Raw genomic sequence first — 25,262 nt, forward strand, 5'->3', positions numbered from 1 at the left:
AACAATTCAGATGCCAATGTTTGTTACTGTAGTGTCGCTGACTCCCCCAAAATGCTCCTGTGTATTGGCGTGTATCTTATTTCTCCACATGAACAACAACAGAATGATTCTTGTAGCACAAAATTGATCAGCGAAATGTCTGTTGGCATTCCGCCTTCACCTCACGAATTAAAACACATTTCTTCAGCTTAATTCTACTTCAACGCACAGATGTTTTGTTTTTTTGATCACGTAATTTAGAATGTTTAGAAGATGGAGAAAGGCAAGCCCTAACCCCAGAAAAGAGATATGAATAAGAAGCAAAACTGTACTTTAAATAAATAAAGGAGTGGCAGACTGTGCAGCCCCTTCATTATAATTCTTTCTATCTATTTTTTAACCAACTGTAAACTGCCGTTGTGTACGTGTGCAATCTGTTCTGCTCTGAGTACACTACAATGTTTCTCCTTCTTGTTTGTTATGTTGCTGACGGCGCCACATGTTGTCGGACCTTTCTGTTCAAAATAAAATCAGATGTTTATACATAATGTCTTCTCTCTGTTTTCGTCTTCGTTTTGTTTATTGTGGCCCAAATAGCATTTTTGGTCTTTCAAAAACATTAATGCAGGTGGATGTTTTACTATCACACCTTCCGGCTTTATGCATTTACAAAATAAAATGGCTGACGATGCTTTATGCATCAGAGACCCTTAAACCTGAGAGTAATAAATGTCTTGTCTACTACATGAAATCAGTTATCAGTGCAATAAATGCAACGTACAGCTACAAATATAACCAGTGACTCATACGTCACTGTTTATATGCCTGAGTTTAGTAAAATAAAACAATTTGAACTAGGTAGATGTCAACAAAAATACTGTACAATAATCTGGCTATACATTTACCATGGCAACTGCAGCATTATGTCCTGGGGGTTACTTTTTTCAGAAGGAGCTTGGGTTTTGTTTTTATTTTTTTATTTCAGTCAGATTTGACCCATGATTTTCTGGTGTCTGCTAAACATGAGGGATTTTATTTTTTAAGTAAGGCAACAAATACCCACACATTTACAACAAAATAACTTTGTGAGAGGAAGAAAGTAGGTTTTGGAATAAACTTTCGAGAGTCCGGAAGTCAATTTGTCAGAAAGTCTTTGGAGCCATCCAATGAGGATAACAGAAGTCCAAACATTCAGAGAGTTTGGGACACAAATTTGTGAAAGGTTTAAAATAGATCAAAAAATAAAAAGAGGACGGATACATTTTCTTCAGGGGGATGTTGACATTTGTGAAAAATGATTTTGAAACAAATCCCAAAACAGAGCACTGTTTTGGGATTAGGTTGGAAAACACACACAAAAAAACTGAAAGATTTTATTTCTACTTTTAGTATCATTTTGTGGAATTTAAATGCAAATATTTCATGTGGAAAAGTGGACAGAGTGCTAAAACATTTATTCTTATATCTATATTTAAAACATCTGTTGTGTCGTCATGATTTTTAGCTAAAGTTATTAATAGCCGTTGTACATCGTCCAAAGAGCTACTTGTAGTTCTCGAACCTCCGGTTAATTTTTTTTATGTATCTCGGAGGTTTTTACACAAAAACAATTTACACATTGAGACTTTTCAAAAAAAAAAAAAAAGAGAGACTCCGTGTTTTTAGTGAACTTTACCCACCAACACATTTTCTTTACAGACGTGACATCGTTTCAGGGGAAAGCTGTTTAGCATTTATTGCAATGAAATGACTACAATTTTATTTGATTTTGGTATAAACGTGACTACATTTTGGGACGTAAAAATAGCAAAGAAATAACTGTGTTTTTAAAATATAGTAATTAACTTAAACGTGGAGGCGGAAGTTGGAAAGTTCCAAAACAATATAGGTGGAACTACAATTATCGTAAAGTGTTTGTATTTATTTACAGTCTTAAAAACAGTTGTTTTTATATTCCACTACATAGTACTGAGTAAATGAGTAATACAATAGATTCCCCAGCAGTGTTTGAGCTCAGTTTTCGTCCCCTCCTCTCCGCTAACACCCCTCTGAAGTTGGTCTCGTCCGGGTCTCCCCAACGCAGCAGGCGCACGTGCTCGGTGTTGTGCTGGGAGTTGCGCCGGTGTTTCAGCAGATATGAGGCTCGCGTAAAATGTCATCACGTGGCTAGCTTCGCTTACGCTCCCAGCTCCTTTGACAGAAGTGTGGAAGTGAATACGACGCCTTTGCGTTACAGAGTTTACGTGGGGACCACTTATTTTCACCAAGGGTGGCGTCGTCACGGCGTGACCTGACGCTGCTCCCGTCGTAGTTCACCGGACTGAAGGTATGGAGCCGCTGTGGCCACACGGCGTTGACATGGTGTCCGCAGACACACGTCTCGTAGAGTTCAACACTTTGCTGGTGTTTTTCAGACATCTGTTAGCTTGTCCCACCCAGCTCTCACCAGCTTCATGTGGCTCCCAAATAGTCCGTAATGGCCACTGAAAAAAGAAAAACAACCAGCACATCTAAAGCACATTTTTATTCTCTAATTTCTCCTAAAAGCCTGTTTCTTGGCTTGTAAAGGTGGGGGTTGCGGGTTGGGGGCTCGCGAGACGTGTGCCACGTCGCTGACCGAAGGATGGGAGCAGAGTACTGGGGGATGCTCTGCACAATCACTGCAGAATGAACTGCAGAGGCGTTCATTTCTGTGTACAGTCCAGCAGCAGATTAGAATGTGCTGGGAAACCATACTGTAACCGGAATAAGGCACTGGAAATACCGCAGCATCGATTCAGACACTCTAGTATGGGCGCATCCATTGCTCGGAGGCCCCGGGCTCTAAAGACGCTGATGGGCACCATGATGCAGCACAGCTACCAGCTGCACAAAGTCAAGTATATAGGTGTTTCAAGACAGAATTTTAGTATTCAAAGTTTCTTTACACAAGAGCATAGTTTCTTGTTGTACTAAAATACTAAAAGACCAACCTGTGAAAGAAAATTGACTTTTTAAATAGTTTGTTTCTATCATTTGGGGATGCAAATATTGTTGATTTGCAACAAACTTTAAGACATTTTCAAAAAGAAGTTAAGTGGGGGGTGGGGGGAATTTGAAACTTACAAACTGTAAACTTTCTATTTATATTATGTGAATTAATCAGGATTTATGGGAATTGACTGGAACTTGGAGTACATATATAATTATATAGCTTCCATTAGAAAATTACCCCAGAATTTGTGTGCTTAAACACTATAGCTGTCTTTATGGAGGCCCAGAAGGGTCAACAAAATACAAAAGCCACAGAGTTAGAAGTCACCTCCTGCTCCAGAAAAACAAATGACAACAAGCTGGAAATAAATGTTGGCTGTTACTATTGGCACAGTTTTACGTACCAATACCATGTGTATATACACATGTATATACACATGTGTATACACACATGTATATACACATGGTATACCAATGGTATACCATCGGCTTATACCAATGTTGGTGATATATTGTGCATTCCTAATAAGGTTCATCCTAAAAGTAATTAAAAATGTACTGGACCCAGTACATTTGGGCCCAGTGCATTTCTCTAAATGCTCTGAGAGTGCTTAGAGGGTCTCCCTCTGGTAGTGATAAATGTTGCACTATTATTTTTTATTTTTGTTCTTATTTTGTCAAGGAATTCATATTTGACATTTTGTCATATTTTCATCCAGGTTTGGAGGTCTGCAGAACAAAACCATGAGCTCCAGGGTGTGTAAGCACTGCGGCAGCTCGGACATCGATGTTGACCAGGCGCGTGGCGATGCCGTCTGCATGGGCTGCGGCTCCGTTCTGGAAGACAACATCATCGTCTCCGAGGTGGAGTTTGTAGAGACTGGCGGCGGAGGCTCCCTGGCTGTTGGACAGTTCGTGTCTTCAGAAGGTGAGACTGATGGGACACCTCTCAGAGCGTACGGACGTGTTAGTTTCTGGTTTGTTAGGGTGCGAGATTTTTTTTCTTTTTCCACTTTTATTTTATACTGCTTAGCATTGTTCAGATCCACAATTTCATTTTGGAACAAGAAGGACTTGTTCACACAAGTTGCAAAAAACAGTGAGATGATTATGGCACTGAAAGCTGGAACTATTGAACAATAAAATGTCTATGTAACCTCAAAGTAGGGCGCATTCACACTAGCCCCCTTTAGCTTGCTTTAATGAAATTCTGGTTCGTTTGTCTAGAAAGTCTGGTTTGCTTGGTGAGATGTGAATGCTAATCAAACTCTGATCCACCCACGGTCACGGTTTGGTTGGTGTGAACTCTGGTGCAGTTCGAATGCATATGTGAACGCCAAGAAAGCGCTCCAGAAGCAGGTAGTGGACTACAGTGCAGGGCATTCTGGGTAAATGCAACCAAAACAAACGTGCTAGCCTAGCTTGCGGGAGAAATGGCTCATTGCCAAAGATGATAATGGAATGCTACAGTCGCTAAAATTTCACACCACTCCAATTTGTTTTACATTTTGTGACAAAGAAAGTTGTATTTCCTTTGTCACTAAAGAAGAAGGAAGCTGAGAGCAACTGTTGTTTCCTTCAGTGGTTCCTGGTGCAGCGAGGAAGGGAACAGGTTTCTCAATTAGCTTGGATTGTTTGACTCAGTGCAGTGTGAAAGTGAACTGCTGAAAATGTAGCAAATGTTGCAATTTTGGTCCCTTATAGAACCGAGTCTACCGGACCATCAGGTGTGAAAACACACTTAGATTCATTCCAAAATTCAAAATTAACAGAGTAACTTTTGAGGGGGGAAAGGCTAAATTGCTAATCATTCATATAAAACAATGGCTCAGAACACACAACTAACTAAAAATATGTCCATTCAGTGAACCTGTTCCAACTGTCTGACTTAAGATAAAAGTTTTGACAGAGCAGGACTGTGAATTTTCCTCACCTGGGTTTGGACGGGTTGCTGTACAGTTGGAGCTGAGGCGTTTTGTATTTTGCTCATTGACAGACGTTGGCCCTGAAGTGAAGTTGGAATCCACGTGCCGAATGATTAGTTTTTCATCTTTGGATAGAGTTGGGCATATCTTAAGTCATGAGACATTTAAGTTTACTGTTTATTCAGTTTTGGTTTATTTGTCTTCAGTCTATATTTTATTACCAATCTCAGTTGTCCTCTGTCCTTCCAGCAGAAGAAGGACAGAGGAAAGATGCCAGGTCTCAACAGTCTTGGGACCTGGCGTCCATGTTAGGCTGTCTACTCCTGCCTGTGGTCATCCTAACACTGCCCGCTCCACTGGGACCTGTTGGGCCCCCCTGGTGCCCCAGTCCTCATGCAGAGATCATTTTATCACACCTTTTCTCATACAGCTCGCTGTGTGTGGTCCTGGTTCAGTCTTGTTCCTTGCAGTGCCAGTTATTAAGTTTTTATTATTATTATTATTATTATTAAGATATAGTAAAGCTTTCTATAGTAGTAATTATTTTTCTTTTTTTGCATTAGAGGATCAACACACATCTTCCTTATTTAAATGTGTTTCTGATTTTCTTTGCTGTATAGAAGAGCTGCTAGGAGAAATGAGTCTCTGTGTTATGTCATATTTATACCCCACAGACACACACAGTTGTGGATTACTAATTAAAATGTCCCCAATACTCAAAAAGTATGCTAAATTAAATATTACTTTCATTTGCTTTATTTTTTTAGGAAGTGTTAATGGAGCCCACTGATGATCCCACCCCAGTAAATAAATGTATTTAAATTAAATTTAAAGTTGTATTATTCTAAATTTTCCAGAGTGAGCTTATGCTACTGCAATAAAAGATACATTTTGAATAATTGTCAGTAATAAATACCAGTCAGTATTTCAATTCTGTCTAATCAGACTCTCAGTTTTCAATTTTATTTATGTAGATGGGCCGTTTGACCACTAGAGTGCGCTGTAGAATCACACAGTTGTGTTTCTTTAGATTATCTTGTTGGTTTCTGATGGTGATGTTGATCTTCACCTTTTCTTTTTATTTTAGCCAATTTACAATTTGTGTTTATTTTGGAATCTGTAGAAGGTCTAAAATGGTCTTTTAATGGTTTGAATGTTAATCGAAATAAATTTTACATTTCAGCACTTTGTGTGTTGAATTACTTACAACTTTTTATTATTTTTTTTAGGTGGTCTTAAAAATCCAACTTTTGGGGATGGACACTTCTCAGGGATGGGGTCAGAGTCCAGAGCTCAGACGTTGCAGAGAGGTGAGTGACCAGCAGAGGGAGCCACACTGCTTTAGCTAAAAGTCCCTTAGTGAAACTATGGGACGTTTGAAAGTTTTTTGTTTTTGATCTTTTTTTTTTAATCTTTTTTTCCACCCAAATTAGATGAAATAAAGAAACGTAAAGAGTAATGTGTCAGGATCTGTGTTTTTCTGTGTTTATTTAGAGTTTTCTGTGTCCTTAGTCTCTTCGTTGTCCTGTCCTCCCCTTGATTGTTCCCAGGTGTGTCTCGTTTCCGTGATTACCCTCCCGTGTATTTAACTCCACCTGTGTTCCTTGTTCCTCGTCGGGTCCTCGTCGAATGTGTGCTCTGTCTTCCGAGTTTCTGTTTTTGTTAGCGGTTGCTACCGGCGTCGAGCCCTGGCTTCAGCCCGGCCGTGCGGCCCATTTCCGCTCTAGGCCGTTTCTGCCTAGAGCGTGTTTGCCCATCATTAAAGACATCATTTTCATCTTACCTGGGTCTACAGCGTCTGCCTCACCAACCCTCACCACACCTCATGACAGTATGTTGATTCTGCTCAACATTTCATGGAGTTTTTAACATGCTACAACATAAATGTTAAAAAGATGAGTACTGTAAAGTCTCTGTTGGACAGAAGAGGTTTGGACTGGGGACACATTACTCGACTTTTGGTCTTTACAGATTCTGAAAGCACTCGGTTTTTCCTTCTTTTTTTGTTCCACAACTAAAAGACCAAAGATCACTCAAACATTATTTATGCTGAGGGAAGTAAGACTACAGGATTCATCAAACAAACCTGAGCCAAACCGAACTCAACAAACTCTTGTGGAAACTCTTGCAAAAGTGACAGAAAGTACAAACCTACCGTTAGGTGGCAGTAATGGTAGATATTATCAAAAATTGCAGATTACAACTGCCAATGACTATCAAGTTTATTTTATTTTATTTTTGGTTATTTTCAATCATTATGGGATTATAATTAGCTAGTTTATGGAATATATGATAGCTCATAATGTTTCTATGGGTTCTGTTTATTTGGGTTTGTCATAGATGTGTGTTTAAATCTTGAAGTCTGTGTTTAGTCCCTCGGATGCAGGACAGCAATGAAAGGATGAGACTTTGTGCTTTTTTGTCAATCATGTATAACTTTAGTTTAAATATCGTGGTTTGGCTAATTGAAGCATGTTTAAGGTTCTGCTTCATACATACTGTTATAGGAATAAAAGTGCATTCCTTCACTTATATTACTTTACATATCATGACAAATTAATAAAATCAATAAAACTGACCTGGTATTTAACAGGTTGTAAAATGAGTTAACTCTAACCTTCAGTGTATAAACTCACACATCAGATTCCACACTGATAGCAATAACTGTCAGTGTCTTCCATCAGAGTGCAGGAGTTTCAGCCCACTCTTTATGTAGACATTTGCAGATGTTTCTTTCTGCAGAACTCTGTTCATTTCAATCAGGTTGAGGTCCAGACATTGACTGGACCGTTGGAACATCTTGATTCATTTCTGTCAGCCACTCTGTCGCAGGTTTTGCTGCTGCGTTTGGGATCATTGTTGTCCTGCTGACGGCCCAGTGAGGACAAAGCTTCAGCTGTCAAACAGGACCCCTCAGATTTTGCAGTAGAATTTGTTATGAACAGATTTACATCATGATCTGATCTTAGTGGAAGGTTGATTGTTTGGTCTTGCTTCACCACCATGCTGGTGCAGTGTAGTATTTGCATGAACATGCTGCGTTTCGTTCTCTCCATAGATGTCACTGCATAATAGGGCCAGTCATGTCTGCCCTGGTTCTCCTCTCACAAAAAGTCATTCAAACACAAGTCATACAAATGTAGCTCCCTGCACACCTTACCTGTGCTGCCATTCTTTTTAGTGAGAAACGAGCTTTAGAGTCTGCAATGGAGCTGCAGTAGAAATATCTGAAATGACTCAGATATATTGTCTAGCTTGTGTATATCTGCAGTTCTCCTCCTTCCTAACTCCTCAGAGTTCTTTGGTATTCTTCATTGTTGACTCTCACTTCCTGAGTCCCTGAGTTCAGTAAAATAAACTCTTTTACAGGGCAAAGAGAAGCTCTGGGCTGCTCCCACCATATGCTCAGTCTGACTCATTAACCGAGTCACAGAGCCTTCAGTCTGCTGCGGGCTCTGAGTAACAGCAAAACATTCAAGGATTCTGGGGATTATTTTAAACAGTGTGTGTGTTCCCGTTAGTGGATAGGGACTGTATAGACTAGGGAAAAGTTTGCAATGCGATAATCAACTTTCAACTACACATGTGGTCTGGATTCCTTTAGAAGAACAGAAGAGAAAGAAGTATTCCTTTAGTGTGAAATTAGGACTTTAAATACCAATTCCATCTGGGTATCTAAAGAGTGAAAAAAACATTAAAAACAAAGATTTCAGTGTTTAACTGAATAAAGGTTCAACTCTATCCGTCCGTCTGTATCTCCTTTCTGGCTCAGCTCTCTTTTCAACAGAATAGAGCTGCAGATGCAGCACCAATCTGCCTATCGATCTCCTGCTCCATTGTTCCTACGTTGTGAACAAAACCCTGAGATCATTAAACTCCTCCACTTGATGCAGAACCTCGTCCCCATACCAAAACAAGGTAGTCCTTATCAGCCAGTACATTTAGTACATTGGTGTCCTCTTTGGTTTACTGCTCCCTGCTTGGACTTTGGCAGCATTTAGAAGAGTTTGAAATAGTCAGACTGTCTGTCTCTCCATTCTGTTGTTGAGGACTACATGATGTGTTTTATGACAGAATAAATAGAGATATTACTGCAGTCTTTCTTTCTTCTTTTTTTTACTGTAACTTCAATTTTTTTGTGTGTGGTGGTAACCACTGTGAAATCAAAGCAGTGAAGTCATAGAGCCCATTCCCACAAACAACTCTGAAAAGTCTAGTTACCAAAGGACAAGGCTTATTGACCTGGGAATTATTTTGCTATGTTAATGAAATGTGGGTTTTTTTACGTTTTATCATGTAGCGTACTATGAGCTTTCTCTATGTTCTATAAAAAATAAACTTGACTATTTATCGCCCATCCAAAAATGTCATCATAATTTGATTGGACTTCCTACATCTTGGATCACTGCTCCTTTTTTCAAAAAGCTTCTGAAATGTTTAATTTATTCCATTCAGAGTTGCATTCATTTTGGGAATGGGACAGTTGAACTTTCACATGAAAAAGTTAGGACACTTCCTGTCTGCAATAAATTAACATTACTGACATATAGGCAATAGGGGGCGCTGTAAGCTGTACTAGCACCATACATCTGCTGCCCATACAATGTCAAGTGAAAAGCATCCTTGAGCTCCTAACATATCAAACTACCCATCCCAGGTTTAAACTGTGCATGTGCTGTTTATTTTACTTGCTTTGATTGGCTTCCCTAAAAGCTATGTGTTTTCTTTGGAGGGGGGAGGGTTGTAGCTCATCTGTATGTGTTTGTTTTCAGGCTGACTTAGTCAGATAGACGAGTAAATGTCAGACCATCACAGTGTCCTACTCCCTCTTCATGTAAATGTCATCAGATGATGGTGGTTCATCTCTGGGCTTTGATAAAACCTTTAGCTCCTTAGTTGGGTGGAATAGTTTGAACTTGTGACCAGGAGCTCCAATGAAAGCTGCAGGCTGATTTCACTTCCTGCTTACTATCTCTGATATGAGGAACCATCGTTGCCATTAGCTTTGGATCTACAGCAGCTGGTTCAGTGTGGAGCCTTTATACATTACATTGTACCGTTAACATAGACTTGTTAGTTTTGCTTGGTGATTCTTGGCTTTAATAAAAATCAACAAATAGCAGGACTGCAGGTCAGGCTTTTTGAAGATTGATGATCAGTCAACTGCTTACATTTCTGTTCTTCTTCTGACTTGATTTTTAGACACCTCACATACTGAAAATTATTAACTTTGCGTCTTTTCTCAATAGTAGCATCCACGCTGAAGAGTATTGTCAACATTACCTATTAGTCTAAGGTGCCTTCACTGATTGGACAAAGTTTTCCCAACCTGCTTGTGTAATCAAGAAACCACATGCTCTATAGTAAAAATCAGATAAGTCCAGTATGCATAAATGATTGGAATCTTCTAATCTCATCATGTTTGTTTGATGTTCATCTCTTTCAGGAAATATGTGGTTTACACAAATGGGTTGAAATGTGTGTAGGCAGACATTTGGAATTAGCAATTCAGACTAACTAAAGCTTTTAGACTTGAATGGTTATCGGTAGTGACCAAAAGAAAATCCTGATCTGTGTAAATCTAATGTCTAATTCAAATTCACACATAAATCTAGACTTGTTTACAACATATTAAATCAGTCTCTCTCTGTCAGGAAAAATGTGATTTTTTTGTACTCTATTTCCCCACCAAGCTGTTGTAGTTCATTTGTTATATCAAAAAGTTCTAATCCACTTAACGATACTAATTTTTATTACAGACGCAAGTTATCGACTAACGATTCCCTAATAGGCGGCCATTTTCTTCAAAACCTGCGTTTTTACTTGTATCGTGGAGTTGACGGTTTTTTTTTCATGTGCTGTATTTGAACAAAATCAGTTTTTTTATGTCGTCAGCTGTGTTATATACTGACTGAATTAAAAGAAAATTGTGGTTTCTCGCATTATTAAACTTAAGCACCTTTATAATCTCCCCGAAACCCCTAAATCAACCATCCTCATTGGCATTTGATCATGTTAAAAATGTTGCTGCATCATGCTTTCCGCTTTTCTAGCATTACATCCTCGCCTTTATATTACACCAGTAGCTTTTGAATAAGAAGTTGACGCTGCTCTGCCATCCAGCTCGGCTGAATGAGCGCTGATAAGGTCAAACTTGAGGATTTTGTCGAGTGTTTATATTTCTAAATAGAAACGCAAAAAGAGCATTTTGCATCCCACACCGGACTGTCTGGACCGTTTCTCTTGTTAAAGGACGCGCTCGCTGCCGTCTTTCTCTTATAACTGGCTCCTCTTGGACGACGAGCGGCGCCCTCTTCTGGATGGCGGCCGAACTACAACACTGAAAGAAGGTAGCGGACGTTATCAGTTAATCGATTGGAACTAATTCTAAGCCATTAATCAACAATCAAATGTAAGTCGATGAAATGTTTGCACCCCTATTTTTTAGAATTTTTTTTTTTACAGTTTTGATTACATTTATAGAAAAAGTGCAACAACATAAAACAAACATCTCCGTTGGGACTCCAAACAGATACGATGTTCAGGTAGAAATGTATTTAATTTTATTATTATTATTTATTATTATTTTATTGCAACCCAGGACAGATTAATCGAAGTGAACAAGACGAGTAGCTATGAAGGATTGTTTAGACGTGGTTTTGAGTAGACTATGATAACGTGTGTTTGTCTGATGCAGCATACACACTTTGTGATTCCACATCCACTCAGCATGATGAGCTCAGTCCCTCACATTCCCAGACAACCCACTCAGTAAGGTCACACATCTGGCTTTGTGTGTTAACTTTCGACGACCTGTTTAGCACATATGAGGTCATGAACTACAGACACACACACCACAGCTTCCTGGCAGCACTTAGTGCAATCATGTTTGACCTGGCTCTCCATCTGTTGTACCTGAGTCTGTGTGTCTGCAGATGGGGAACACGTGTTTGAGTGAGTAAGTCTGCTGCTCATTAGAGCCTGAGTATTTACTCCTAATAGAACTCAGATAATCTTTGCAATTGCGCAATAACGATACCACTGTAATGATGGATGGAACATGACAGAATACTGTATAATTGACTAAGCAGAAGAAGCTCTTATGGAGCGTTAGACTGTTCTCTTGGGTTATGAATCATTTCTGCTTATGGTGGTTTATTATTTTACCAGCTGGAACCACCATGCTGTCGATATTCAACACGACATAAAATACATAAATCAGCACCATCAGCTTAAACTTTAAGCAGCACCATTTAATTCAAGCAATTAGATCTGTATTGACTTTATAAAATAAATCATTCAGCTTAAACTTATCACATTGGGTCGTATGTTATGTCATTGTGAAATGATGTGACAAGTAAAAGGAAAATGATATATCAATTTCATCCATCCATCCATCCATCTTCTTCCGCTTATCCGAGGTCGGGTCGCGGGGGTAGCAGCTTCAGAAGGGAGGCCCAGACTTCCCTCTCCCCAGCCACTTCTTCTAGCTCCTCCGGGGGAATCCCGAGGCGTTCCCAGGCCAGCCGAGAGACATAGTCCCTCCAGCGTGTCCTGGGTCTTCCCCGGGGCCTCCTCCCGGTGGGACGTGCCCGGAACACCTCACCAGGGAGGCGTCCAGGAGGCATCCTGACCAGATGCCCGAGCCACCTCAACTGGCTCCTCTCGATGTGAAGGAGCAGCGGCTCTACTCTGAGTCCCTCCCCGGATGACTGAGCTTCTCACCCTATCTCTAAGGGAGAGCCCAGCCACCCTACGGAGAAAACCCATTTCGGCCGCTTGTATCCGCGATCTCGTTCTTTCGGTCATGACCCAAAGCTCATGACCATAGATGAGGGTGGGAACGTAGATCGACCGGTAAATCGAGAGCTTCGCTTTTTGGCTCAGCTCTCTCTTCACCACGACGGACCGGTACAGCGCCCGCTTGACAGCAGACGCTGCACCAATCCGCCTGTCGATCTCCCGCTCCCTTCTTCCCCCATTCGTGAACAAGATCCCGAGATACTTAAACTCCTCCACTTGGGGCAGGACACCCCCCCTGACCCGGAGGAGGCACACTACCCTTTTCCGGCTCAAGACCATGGCCTCGGATTTGGAGGCACTGATCCCCATCCCGGCCGCTTCACACTCGGCTGCGAACCGCTCCAGCGAGAGCTGCAGATCACGATCTGATGAAGCCAGTAGGACCACATCGTCTGCGAAAAGCAGAGATGAGATCCTAAGGCCACCAAATCGGACCCCCTCAACACCTTGGCTGCGCCTAGAAATTCTGTCCATGAAAGTGATGAACAGAATCGGTGACAAAGGGCAGCCCTGGCGGAGTCCAACTCTCACTGGAAACGAGCCCGACTTACTGCCGGCAATGCGGACCAGACTCTGACACCGGTCATACAGGGACCTGACAGCCCGTATCAAAGGGCCTGGTACCCCATACTCCCGGAGAACCCCCCACAGGGCTCCCCGAGGGACACGGTCGAACGCCTTCTCCAAGTCCACAAAACACATGTAGACTGGTTGGGCGAACTCCCATGCACCCTCCAGGACCCTGCCGAGGGTGTAGAGCTGGTCCAGTGTTCCACGACCAGGACGAAAACCACACTGCTCTTCCTGGATCCGAGGTTCGACTATCCGACGGACCCTCCGGACGGTCCGTCGGATATATCAATTTCAACACTTGTTTTTATTTTTGTTACAAACAAAATCTGAATATTTTGGTATGTCTTTATAATCACCTTATACTTTGATATCCTGAAATAAAATACAGTGAAGTTACTTTCCTCCAAAAATTACTTAACCCTCCTATTATGTTAGTTTCTGAGGTACAGCAACAATGTTCATGCAGTAGTGTCAGAAACCAAAAAATTCCTCCTAAACATTTTTGTATCTGATTATTAACTCCAATACTAATCATTTCAATCAATATTTGTCCAATGTTTTTTTATTTCTCAGAAATTAAGGATCAGTGATGACAACCTTCTCATTTACTCATTTGGACATGAAAAAGTGGAATTTACATTTTTTATGTCCACTGTTAAAAATATAGACACAAAAAACAATAATTTCCTTGAAATTGATCTTTGGTAAAAAAAATTTATATTACACTTTTTTTTTTCAATGGGTGATCTTTATAATTGAACTTGAGATACACATACTATTCAGGGTCAAATTGACCCGCTGATTAAAATCAAGATAAATGAGTCATGCAGAGAGTATTTATGTTTTCCTCCACTTCTGCTGAGTGTCACTCAGAGTGGGTGGAGTTTATCCACTGGAACAGAAAAGATTCCCGTCAAAAGTTGTATGAACACCTGCTTTCTCGCAGTTTCCTAGTGAAGTAAAGAGAATAGTGAGAAAGTGGGCTTGTGTGTGTCTGGGTGTGCATGTATGTGGGTTGTGTGTGTGTGGTGAAATATGATTCATAGCTACAAGGAAACATATAGAATTGGATATTCTAAATATTTTTTTTACTTTAACCTGACTGCCGGGTCAAATTGACCCAAACAATATCTATGTAAAACGTAGACGCAGGGGGTGGTGCAAATGTGTATAATGAATACATTTTCAATTTCTATGTAGAGTGCACCTATTATGACATAAAAAAGTTTCATGGAAAAAAAATACTTCCAACTATTTAAAAAAAAAAAGTTTAACTTTAAAACAGGTCAGTTTGACCCAGAACATAACAGGAGGGTTAATACATAAAAACTATTGAACTGGATGGTTTTCCAGCTACATCTAAAAATTGGACTATCAAAAAAAAAAAAAGTTTAAATATTTTTTGTAGTTTCAAAAAGTGTCCTCTTTGTCCAACTAGCTAAATTTTATGTTGGCATGAAAAACGCGGATTCATAACGCGTGGAATATGCTAGCCAACAATAATTAAACTCCAAACAGTCCTTTACAATATTAATATTTCACCCACTGATTGCTATGGTTATATAATTGAGGTATTTTGTTCTTCCAAATCCTATAGCGCATAAGTAGAACAACTTCTTCCTCTGTAATTATTCTGAATATGTGGTTTTGTGTTTTCAGCTAAACAACACATCAACACCCTGGGCCACCAGCTTCAGATGAACCAGCACTGCCTGGACACGGCCTTCAACTTCTACAAGATGGCCCTCAATAAAAGCCTGACACGCGGCCGCAAGTCTGATCACATCATGGCCGCCTGCATCTACCTGGTCTGCCGCACCGAGGGAACGCCTCGTATCCTTTCTGTAACCAAGTGTGCTATGTGTCGATGAGTATATTCTTTGATCTAAAGAAAAAAAAACATCAGTCTTTTCTCATGGCAAAACAAAAATTTATGACTAAATACCTAAAAGCCACCTTATTTTACTTATTTACTAGAACATGTCATCAAAAACATTTCTGAATGAAACATCCTAGAGTCTCTGGGATCAATCTGAGGAATGTGTGCACCACTCCTCACTAACTGTGGTGAGATGTTCTTGCATGTAGAGCTTATTCCACTACTTCAATTGAAATATATTTAGAAATGGTCTTGGTAGTTGACATCTTGAGCTGCCTTAATACAAACCTAAATGTTACAGCGGACAGGAAGTACAGGTAGAACTTTGGGACTTCTTGATGAACATAGAACCTCTTTACATTTGGGCTAGGCGTGTCTATGCCGTGCCGTTCCCGACACGCCTGGCCTGTGAGGATGATTGGGTTACACAACCGCCGGCGGGTTTGTTATTCTGATGAAAGAGAGGGGAGCAGGCACTGTGAGGCCTTTGCTCCTGCGTTGTTGACTCAGCTTCTGTTTGTGTCGGTGTTTCTGTGTGGGTTCATTTCCACAGGCCTTTCTGTTCACGCATGTTTGGAGGGATAAGGCTGTGGTAAAAATAGTTGCCTCCCCTCCTCCTTTTCCCACAGCTGGGTGAAGTTGTAGAGATGATCAGGACATAAACAAAAGGAGGAGGAGGAGGAGGAGGAGGAGGGCTCAGTCTTACCTGGAGTTGAATTTAATGAGCACCAACAGTGTAGAGATGCTCAACAGTCTGGAACACAGATCCATTTTTAGACCTCAGACAGATTATGCACACACAGCCAGTTCTGCTTCAATTTGTGTTCTTCCGGCCTACGTTCTGTTTCCTTTCAACTTTATAGCGTAAACTTTTTTGCCACTTCCCCTGTTATTGAGTAGAAATAACTATCAAGCGCTTTGAACTTCTTGCTGATCTGACTCGACCATTAAGCAGAACATTCTTGTAGAAGGCCAGCAGCATCTCCATTAGCTATTTTTAAATTTCCTCAATGAGAGAGGTCAGCCCAGTTACTAAAAGAGGCTAAGCAACGCCGAATCTCTGAACTGGGATGCTACTGGGCTTTCTCTCGAGGGAGGAAAGAGCTGCTTAACATCAGCAGGTTGCTGTGGCCTTGTTCTAAATCTGAACGTTTTGTTCCTCCTTAGAATGGAACCGCTTGCAATCAGACCACCGAGTCTCTTGAATCTTAAGGACTTCTGTTAACAGAGTCCCACACATTGTTGGTATGTTTGAGAAAAATTAAAGAAGTACCTCTCTATGAAAATCTGGAGCTTGGAGAAAGAAAGATTGTGGGCCACAATCAAACATATTGCAAATGGTTGTTTTTGTGTAAGCTAGTAGCATAGTAGATGCTCTTAGAGAACTACTTAGTGTTTGTTGGACTTCCTCATAATTCTAAGTTAGTGTCAAAGGTGACGGTCATTCTTTGATCTCCACAAATATTAGGTTTAGTAAATGCCGGGCCAGAGAGGATAATATCTTGAACCACTGAGGACTGAGGAGGTTTTGAGGATCCTTCAGGTGTGTTTAGGGAGGCGGAAACTCTGAAGTCTGGTAACTGCTTTTTGAAGGCGGAGCTACATCCACCCAGGCGTTTTGCACAGATGAATGGTTGCTAAGGGAGATTAAAGGATTTCTCAAACATGTATGAAAGAATCAAAGCAACACTTCGGGTATGTTTTTCATGAGGGAATAACATGTTATGATGTAAAGCTCGGAAAAGTTCTGCCGTACTGCTCCTTTAACCAGGAAAATCCAATTGGGATTAAAAACCTAGAATCCTGGCCAAGAGGCGGCAAAGGTTACACAACAATTACAAATAGTTACACAGTTAAAATACCATACAAATAATAATTATTAAAAACAGTCACAATTTTAAGAATTTATCTCTAATGCTCTGTCTGGACTTAAAAGTGCTCAATGAAATTAGTTCAATTAATTTCCAGTCTTTTTGCAACATATGTTGATGGAGCAGAGTAAACAAAGGCAGTTGTTCCCAATTCTGTGTGGGGAAAAGGGACAGAGAACAAGAAATGATCATTTGAACACAGAGTGAGAATCAATGTTTCTCTGTGTGATTAGATCACACATGTAGGAGGGCAGCAGCCCAAGCAAGGCCTCAGAAATAAAAGTGTTCCAATGTCTCAACCTCCTGGTGGACAAAGACGGCCAGTTCCCTCGAGTGGAATGATGGGTCAAGGCTTTACAGTTTGTAACAAACCCCAGAGAAACATGATGGATAGATAGTATCAACTTTTTAGCAGCAGTTGTGCTGAGGCGTTCATATATAACAAGTCTCTGTAATCTAAAACAGATAAAAATGTTGCTGTGACCAGATGCTTATTCACCTTTAAAAGAACAATGACATTTGTTTCAAAAGAAGAAACCCAATTTGGGTTTAATGTACTGCGTGGAGGAATACAATGATGCTGTGATGCATTGTTTTCTGGTGACAGCAGTAAACCAGAGCCATGGCTCGCTCTGGTTCGCAGCCGGTCCGGTCACACGGTTTTACTTCAGCTTGAGGTGTTGCTTTTTTTTAAACTGTGGCCATTGGCTTTGGATGGAAATTCAGTACATAAATAATTGTACAGTTGTGGTATGTCTCATAAGTCTTTACCTCTAAACATTCACATTTTATTCAGATGATGGTGCTGCAAAGCTCCATAAAATGCTCCTCATTTTATAGCACAGTTAAGTAACTGCTACCTTCAGTTTCTATGAATTACAGCATACATCAAAGATAACTTAAAAGAAACTTGAATTCACAATCCTAACGCTTTGAAATTGGGCTTATGTCCCTTTAAGAAGCTCCTACTCCCTGACTCTGCCTTTGGCATGTCACCACAACAATGCTGCTCCATTATGGCATTTACACCAGCTCTTTGGAGAGTTGGACTGATAAGTAGTTTCTATCATGAGCTCAGCCCATTTCCAGCGAATGTTTACTAATTGCTGCTACTAGTCTGGAGGAGCTGAGTGGGAGAGGGAGGTGTACACCGAGAGGCGGAAACTTGGCTGGAGACTGCAGCTCAGAGGGAGGAGCTTTGTGAGAGCGAGCATTTAGCCATGCCCGAATGGTTGCCATGGGAGACTGAAGGATTTCTCAAACATGCATGAAAGAATCAAAGCAACACTCCAGGTCTGATTTTGATGAGGAAATGACATAATATAAAGCTGACCATTTTCAATTTTACATATTGCCCCTTTAATAAGCACATAAATGTCACATTACTGTTCAGAGTACAGGTGGAGCATTTGGGTTAAAGTGTGGATGAAGCAAGACAATAGTCACTAACAAAACTAAGGACATTCTTAGTTGGTTTCAGAGATCAAAGGTAAAATTGCTGGACTGGACCAAACACCTGACTTTTATCCAAATGAAAATTTCTATAAAGACATTAAAACTTGATGGCTAAATGGTTGATCTTATCTACCTGAAAGTTTTTCATTGCTCATATGAACAGCTGTGCTTTTTGTTTTACGTCTTAGAACAATCTGTCCTAAGACGTAACTCGACATTAAGATAAACATCTGTAAGCTCACCACCCATCAAACTGGACCTCGTGTCCTTCCCGGTGCTCAGGAGCAGAACCCAGATGTGTGTTTAAGGTTCTCCTGGTTTTGGTTCTCCTGATCGGTTGCAGGTTGTCCGTTAATCTCCAGGTGGCGTGTGCCGGGATTATGTTTTCCATCTCATCTGCACGCCTGCTAATTCTATTGTGAGGCCCGTTTCAGAGGAGCCTCGTTAATCCAGCCTGACACCCTGGAGACAGGTGCACCTGTCGCCACGGAGACACTGTAACCACGGCAACCAAATGTCTGCGCCAGCTGAGCACTAGGAGGAAGAGACATCCAGAGGCTGATGTTGCCGAAGCGGTGTGTTTTTGTGAAACACGTTTTGGACTAGTATGTAATTAGGATTTTTTTTCTTTTCTTTTTTTAAGACGTTGGAAATTAAAATTAATCCCAATTTGGCAGCCAGACAGTCACATCAAAAGCAACAATTTAAGTGAATTCATAAAAATCTTCCTCATGTTCTTCATGTCAGTTGCTCAACTTCCTTTTTGGTTTGTTTTAGGGTGATTTCACTTTAATCCCTTTTGTTTTCCACCGTTATGTTGTAGATTATACATGCATATTTAATCCTAAAATCCTTTGGGTTTATAAAAGTATTTCTGCGTTGATTTTAATGAATCCCGATGAGTTCAAATCATCACTTCGCCACTACCGTGCTTAAAAGAACTGCTCTGCATTGAGTGTTGCTCTCATTAGAAAACACTAAACATGTAAAGAGCACAGAGTGTATGATACAGGAACATTTATCTATTTATTTTCTCAAAATATTGTTTCAAAGAAAATATTGAAGTGAAGCGGTCATCAGCCGCAGCTGTCCTTTCCCATCTGTGGTCAACCTTTCTGTGTTCCTCCTTTCATCCTGTTTGCCTTGACCTTTTTTCCTCAGACATGCTGCTGGATCTCAGTGACATTTTGCAGGTATGTTATCAGTGCAGCACTGTGAAAAATGATTTCAAATTTTAATGTTAGACGGTAACCGGAGTAAATACACAAACCTGATTTCATCTACCAACTTGGGTGAAAAGCTATCTGAAACAGCCCGGCTCTGTGGGGGTGATGGTCATTTCCCTGCCATTGGAAGTAGAACATTTCATCAATTTTCTAGAATTATTGACCTAAAACATGCTGCTGCATCTTGCTGAAAAGTTTAGTTTTTGTTTTAATTAAGATATTTACGTATTTCTGAGTTTCTGCCTGCACTAGGAATTAGATTTTTTAAAAATACTTGATTTTGTGCTTTTTGCAGTGCATTTGAAATCAGTTTGATTTGAAAATATTTGTGACAAATAGAATCTTTTTTACTGTGCCGTTTAAAAAACCATACAAAATAAAATTTTGCTTTGCTATAAAGTATATTTAAATTGCTTATGGTTTCCTCTTCTGGCTTTTACAAGGCTAACTAACCATTATGAGGGTAATTCCATTATGATTTACTGAAACAATCGTAGCGTGCTTAACTCTAAAATTAAACGTATGCTTCCTCTTTTTTATTTCCATTTAATTGCCAACAAATGTTCATAAGGTGCAGAAAATGGCTCCTCGCCCCTCACTAGGTTGTGCCTAAAAGCAGCTCTTCCTCACCGCTCAGCCACACGTCTGTTCTGTGCAATAAAACCTGAGGTGCGTGTGTGTGTGTGTGTGTGTGTGTGTGTAAATTTAGAAACCTCCATTAGTCTACATATTTAATGGCAGCTGATTTGCAGTGAGTGGAGGGTGTGGTGGTTATGGTGGGACATTTCTTTGAGTCACAGCTGGTCAGGAGCTTTTATTTTTATGCTCCCAGCTGTCCTGCAGTAGCTGGCGGCCTCTCCCTCTCATCCCCCGCTCTATACAACCTGGTATTTGGAGGCTGAGGGTTGTCTTTTTGTGGCGAGGGGCTGAGAGGGGGGTTATTAATGGTGGGTGTTTGGGCAGTTGTGGGCCAGTTCCATTCCACTACTTGTGTTTTTTAGTGGATCCACGCCCAAGCCACTTGATCTTTCTTGCATTATCTGAATGACTGCGCCACATCAAAAACATTTCCTTTAAATATCAGCTGTCTTCTGCAGCTTTTGTGAGGCGTTTTCTGCGTTTCTGCCTGTTGCTGTGCAAAGAAATCTCCGGATGACTGGATGTGCCGGTGGATGTACGCAAGCTTTCTCTCGCCACAAGCGTCAGCATCATCTCTGCGACTTTATGTGCTAGAGATCAACTTAAAGTGGCTCAGAATTGTAAAATGATTACATTTATTACAAATAAAAATATGAAACTATGCAGGCGTTTTCATTCCAATCCACTCAATCAGTAGTTGCATTTCCATTGAGCATCTAGTTGCGCAATTTCACAATTGGCCATATCAAAACTGGTTTATTTCACAAAACTGCAATGGAAACTGTTTTTTCATATCACACAAGTCACATGACCAGCAGCCGGATGTTGTCACTGGTCCAAACCCCGAGGCAGAAGATAGGAATTAGTAGGAGGATCATGGCGTGGCATGATTAATTTTTAATGACACTTATCATGTGAACAAGCTTATTCATATGTGATTTTATTTATTTAATGGAAACATCGCAACTGCAAAATTGTGTTTTGTCGATATTAGCGGAATGTTGACAATTTCCGCAGGTGCTATTGTAATGCAGCTACTACCACTTTTCAATCACAGCTTCTTTTATTTTCTGTCATTTCTTTTTTTCAGCTTTGTACGTCGTCAGACTGAATCTTTTCCTCGTTCTTTGTTGCAAAATGACTCAAATTGTCTGATATGTGTTTCAACTTCTAAGACTTCCTGCAAGTGATCCAAACCGTTTTATGCCTGAGTTACTCTAAGACACGATTGTGCTTTGATCTAAACCATTCCACGTGTAAGTTACTTTCCTAGGTTGTTCTGTTTGCAGGGTCAATACAGATCAAACATTTGATTTAAAAAAAAAAAGTTCTAAAAGTTCTGGTTCACAATATTTCCTAAAACCAGGATGCCTTTACTGTATGATCGCCTCTTAAATTTACAATTTATTTAGCATAATACTGACCTTGTTCTTGTGACTATGTTACCGTACAGTTACTATGTTTTCATTTTAAAAAGCATTGAAACAAAAGAGCCTTAGTTTTAGGGTTTAATAGATGAAACTGTTCCACTGTGCAGTCCCTTTTTTACTGTTTTGTTTTTAAACAATGAAGTAATAAAATAGGATCTGTGCTTTCATATTGCCAAATGGTCATTAATAACAAAAAAAAAATGATGTTGAACTAAATCTGTAAATGTTTATGATCCATAAAACATTGTAACACTGTCGATATTTTGACTGCTTGGACTCGAAATGTTAAGTTTTATATCAGTTATGCAGAAAAACCTAAAAAAAAAAAAAAAAAAACTAAGAAAAAAAATCATAATGTATTACTTTAAACTTAAAAACTAAGCTTTTAAACTATAACTTTTTTTGTTTAGTAAAAAAAAAAAAAACATAACTGAGGCCTTTTTTTAAATAAAGGATGATAAAACAAAATATTTTCAATAATATCGTCCACACATCAAAGAGTTGTCTATTTTGGTTCATTTCAGTTTGTCTTTGCCTCCTGCAGTGTCACTCAGTGGATTGGTTTAATTTCCTAACCTGCTGATCTCTGATCAGGGCAGATCAAACAGGGTTGATTTTTGTTCACTTGAATAACGGTAAGAACAGATTTTAGCTGTTACTGCAAATGTTTTTTGTATTTTTTAATTCTTTGTACTTTAGAGGTTGCTACTCGCCACAGGCTTTGTTTTTTTTATGATCAGTTTTTTTATGCTGATATTTTCATGTTGGCATATGTCTCCATTTCCACGTTTGAGTCTAAATTCCTTGCTGGAATCCAGGGTCCCTGCTGACTCCCTAGGGTGCTGCAGTGAGACTCTATCCATCTGTCTGGCCTGGATGCCTGGCCCTCCTTAAGCACCAGGAGGTCCGGGCAGACTGTCTGAAGGAATGGCAGAGCTTTCACTGGAGGTCATGACCTTATTCTCTAGCCTTTGCGGCCTTCTGCTCCAGATTTCAGCACTGAAGCCCCCCTTCCTGCCCCAGGTCTTAATTTTGGGCTAACTCTGTTACCTCTGGAGGAAGACGATAGAATGTGGCTCTGTCCCTTTGTTATTCCACAGTATCCATCAGTATGTCCTTTCAGAGGGTGGGTTAGGGGGTCGAATTTACTGCAGAGCCTTCTGGACGGCCAGTGGGCTGAAACACAATGAAACATCTGTGATGGGCGGTTCCGACGCAGACTATTGTACCGCCCCGCTAAGCTTCACCCAACTCCACCCACATAGCTTCTCCTGCTTCCGTCAGCTCCACGAAGTTTCAAAGAAACTCTTTGATCCCCTAATTTATTCATTATCAGTGAGAATGATGCTTGAAGTTTTTAATAATGCCACAAAGAAAATGCACGGCAGAGATTCATTTAACAGAATGTGTCTCTGTTTATCAGACTAAATAACTTAAGGGAACGTTGCTGTTTTTTGTGTCCAGCTTGGAATCTGATTTATTTGACATGGTTGACGTTGGTATGGAAAAACAAAATGGGTTGGAAAATCTGAGTAATTTCCGACTTTATTGTGGATCCTACTGTCGTTGTGCTTCTTTCCTCCCTCAGCATGTTTAGTGGCATCAGAGTTCAGTATTCACAGATTCACCTTCTCACAGATTCTTAAAGGGGCAGTATTAGTTGTTTTCCAGCCACATAGTGTAATCTGTTGCACAATCAAGTAATTATCACTTCAGGTTGACATAGTGATCAGTGACAGGAAACTCAAAGCATCTAACTTTTTTGAGAGTGTTTCTAAGCTGGGATGAAAACATAAAAAATACTCCAAAAAATGAATTATGGAGGGTTGGGTTTACTGCTGCACCAAGTTACACTGGCCAGGTTAGAGGGAGTTCAACCCATTTCTCTGTCAGCTGGTATATTGTTATGGGTTCTCACCGAATTGCTCCCATACTTCACTTTCATTGTGGCTTTATGAAGAAATATGTTCTACTTTGGATTCTTGTGTTTTCTTTTGAATTGTTTGTTTGCTGGTGGTTTTTTTCCTGTATTCTTTTTTTATGCTGTGATTAAACTGACAGAAGAAGCCTAGCCTGGATGTCTAACAAACTGTACACATGTTTTAAATGTTGCCTTTTTTATAAAAAAAAAAAAAAACAAAAAAAAAACTTTTTGAAGAAGTACATTCAGTTCAGATGGAGACTAGTATGTACTATGTATCGATTTGAGTTGTTACAGTCTGCATTTTGGGAAAATCATCCTCCAGAAATGTAACTTCCAATGATGTTGACTCATTTACTGGCTGTAAATACACCGTCAGCTTCTGTTGTTGCTGGACCTCACCGCTGCTTTTGGTACAGTAGATGACTGTATTTTGCTTGACAGAATTATTTCAGCATCTCAGGACTTCAGTGGTAAAGATATTTATAATCAAATGATTTTTCTTGTATTTGCACCATTTGGTCTGATTCTACCATCATGTGAAGTAACCTCTCACCTATATATGCACATGTATGTGCATTACAAAATGGATCTGAAACATCTGGACCACTCATTGCCTTTTACTTGACCTGTACATAAAGGACTGACCAGCTTAGTCTTTTTCCATTTGTAGAATAAGAGCAGATCAGATGAAACCTGTCAAGATCCTCATTCATGTCCGCCTTTTAAAGATTAGACTATTGTTAGAAACTATTATCAGGTTTACCAAGGAAGACTCCTTGGAGCTACTTCTCAGTGAGCGCTGGTAAAAACTTGACTCCTCTATTAAACTTTTAGCAACATTGTGATGATTTCCTGAAGGTGAAGTATCAAACCAGGATTTTTTTTTAAAGAGGCAAAGGCCCAGTTTCAAGGCATTAAATTACAAGGTGAAATTTCTTTTAAGTCATTTGATATAGGTAGCATTTTTATAATAAGTGAAGTTAACATAGCTACTTGATTGTGCTATAAAATGGCACTCGTGGTACTGCACCTTTAATCAAGTTTGCAAAACTAAAACAAATTTTTATTTGAGTCTCTTTGCTTTTTAATTACATATGTGCTAGCCTGTTACTTTTTATTCATCGTATGTACAGGATTTTGACAGACAAATTTAATTTATTAAACTTTCTGCGTTTCTCGTCCTCCCTTCTTTTGACTATTTTCTCTGCAGAAGGTGAATTTTTTTTTTGGGCACTGCTTAATGAGTAATTTTACTGTCTGAAAGCCTTGGACAGCTCTTTTAACCTTATAATGGAGTTCACTGTTGGTTCAACTGTCAAGAAAAAGAATCAAACTAAGTGGCTGAGATTTATATATTTTTTGTACCCTGCCAGGGGGTCGTTTTGTGGGCTCTAGTGTCCCTTATTTTTTGAAAGTAGGCTGACAGGAAAGGGGGAAGGAAAGGAGGGAAGAGATGCGGCAAATGTCGCCGGGTCCGGGAGTCGAACCCGCGTTGAGGACTCAAGGCCTCCAAACATGGGTCGCACTATCCCCTATGCCACCCCGGCGCGCCCCAAAATGGCTGAGATTTAAGCAGTGCAAACAT

At 40.0% G+C, this 25,262-nt stretch overlaps 1 protein-coding gene across 1 annotated transcript in view; it reads left to right on the forward strand.

The window, feature by feature from the left end:
* Positions 1-2,039: 2,039 nt before the first annotated feature.
* LOC102220698 (transcription factor IIIB 90 kDa subunit-like) overlaps positions 2,040-25,262 on the forward strand; it is a 77,243-nt gene continuing 54,020 nt past the window's right edge. Inside the window, exons 1-5 of the mRNA XM_014471691.2 lie at positions 2,040-2,305; positions 3,672-3,880; positions 6,107-6,187; positions 14,913-15,086; positions 19,620-19,651. Coding sequence (XP_014327177.1) covers positions 3,697-3,880; positions 6,107-6,187; positions 14,913-15,086; positions 19,620-19,651 — 471 coding nt within the window. The 5' untranslated portion in view covers positions 2,040-2,305; positions 3,672-3,696. The remainder of the gene's footprint in view (positions 2,306-3,671; positions 3,881-6,106; positions 6,188-14,912; positions 15,087-19,619; positions 19,652-25,262) is intronic.

Source organism: Xiphophorus maculatus, chromosome 19 (genome assembly GCF_002775205.1).
Source record: "Xiphophorus maculatus strain JP 163 A chromosome 19, X_maculatus-5.0-male, whole genome shotgun sequence".
Classification (NCBI taxonomy): Eukaryota; Metazoa; Chordata; class Actinopteri; order Cyprinodontiformes; family Poeciliidae; genus Xiphophorus; species Xiphophorus maculatus.